This window comes from Callospermophilus lateralis, chromosome 2 (genome assembly GCF_048772815.1).
Source record: "Callospermophilus lateralis isolate mCalLat2 chromosome 2, mCalLat2.hap1, whole genome shotgun sequence".
NCBI classification, from domain to species: Eukaryota; Metazoa; Chordata; class Mammalia; order Rodentia; family Sciuridae; genus Callospermophilus; species Callospermophilus lateralis.
The window spans coordinates 154325829-154327659 of NC_135306.1; the positions used below are offsets into that span (position 1 = coordinate 154325829).

Sequence of the window (1831 nt, forward strand, 5' to 3'; positions counted from 1 at the left end):
ACTTGAGAGAGGACTCCAAGTTTTGTTCTGTTTAGGAATTCACCTGATTGAATGAGTCCCAGCCACATCATGGAAGGTGTAGTTTTGGTTATGCACCCAGTACAGTTTAAGACTCCAGTAAACTTGTGTCTTGGTTTGGCTGACTTGAACCACAGTAAGATTTTATCCCTGAAACATAATTTTAATATTCATTATAGAAATAGATGATACTTACTTTTGTAATAATAAGATTTGCATTTATCTAGGAACAAATATTTACTAAGTAAATTTATTTCCAATTTGATACTGCACATAAGCAAGAAAACATTTTGTGTTTAGTGTCAAATTCTGTAAAACATTTACTCTATTGAAGCTTGATGACACATATATTTCCCCTCTCAGAAGAGTGTAAAGGGAGAAAATTTGAAGACTATCTCCAAATTAAGTATGAACAGTCAAACCTTCTTACAAAAAAAAATCATCACCACCCGATCTCGGATCTGCTTGGTTCTTATCCCATAAATAAGGGGGTTTAGAGCAGGGGGGATAATCACATATAAGTTAGCAAGGAGGATGTGGATATAACGTGGAATATTGTGGCCAAATCGATGGGTCAGAAAGGAGAAAAAGGCTGGGGTGAAGAATGCTAAGATGACGCACACGTGGGAACCACAGGTATTGAGAGCTTTACGCCTCGCCTCCCAGGATGGGAGTTTAAAGACAGCATGGAGAATCTTCACATAGGAGACAGCAATCAAAATAACATCCAAAAGGATCATAGAGATAAGAATTAATCCAAATAATATGTTGACCTTTATGCTGACACAGGCCAGATGGGCAATGCCCATGTGCTCACAGTAGGTATGGGGTATGACATGGTGTCCACAGAATGACAACCTTAGAAGGAGAAATATAAGTGGAAAAACCAAAACAAAATTTTTCAACATTCCTACCCCAACAATAAAACAAATTGTTCTGTTGGTGAGAATTGTGTTGTATCGGAGAGGGTGGCAAATGGCAATGTAGCGATCGAAGGCCATGGCTACAAGCATGAACGTTTCTATGCCTGTGAACAGGTGTATGAAGAACATTTGAGCTAAGCAGTCCCTGAAAGCAATTTCACTGAAACCAAACCAGAATATGCTCAGCACTTTGGGGATAGTTGCAGTGGACAGGCCCAAATCAGTCAGAGCCAAAATGGCCAATAAGTAGAACATGGGCTGATGAAGGCTGTGCTCAATCTGGATCACCAAAAGAATGGTGGCATTCCCCAGGAGGGCAATCAGATACACTGTGCTGAATGGGAAGCCAAGCCAGAGCTGCATATTTTCCAGTCCTGGGATTCCCAACAACAGAAAAGAGGAGGGGTGAATACATGAGCTATTTGCTGGTGACATGCTGGCAAGAGCCTCTGATGGGCTCACTCATTTGAAGGGTGCTCTGCAGGTCTTCTCAATGCTTCACTGATATTGTTAATTCTGAATAAGAACAAAAAAATATATGTAGTTAATTCATTTTATCTTGGAATGCAAGAAAGTTTCATCACTATATATGGCAAAAGAAGGAAATTGTTCCTTAATAAATCACTTATTATTTAAACATTCATTAGATACTCTGAGTTTAATTAGATAATGAATCAAGCCTAGTGATAATATGAAACCAACTAGCTGGTAGATGTTTCTATATTGAACTCCATTTTTAAAAAAATATTTACTTATAAATTGAGAGAAGATTTACACTTTGCTATCTGACTGATAAATGATTACAGCCTAGAAACATATGTAACAGTATAGGTTTCCAAAGCATCCAAAACCATTTACTTAACTAGAAATATGAGACTGATATACACCTC

The 1831-nt window shown here is 38.0% G+C and overlaps 1 protein-coding gene across 1 annotated transcript; it reads right to left on the minus strand.

Annotated features, from left to right (window-relative positions):
- Nucleotides 1-434: 434 nt before the first annotated feature.
- On the minus strand, nt 435-1376 carry LOC143391419 (olfactory receptor 52E8-like). The gene has a single exon (XM_076844122.2). The coding sequence runs from the start codon at nt 1374-1376 to the stop codon at nt 435-437; it is 942 nt and encodes a 313-aa protein (XP_076700237.2).
- Between the last annotated feature and the right edge of the window lie 455 nt (nt 1377-1831).

Coding starts and splice junctions, on each gene's coding strand:
- LOC143391419 (XM_076844122.2), bottom strand. CDS start 1,376: ATGTCACCAGCAAATAGCTCATGTATTCACCCCTCCTCTTTTCTGTTG.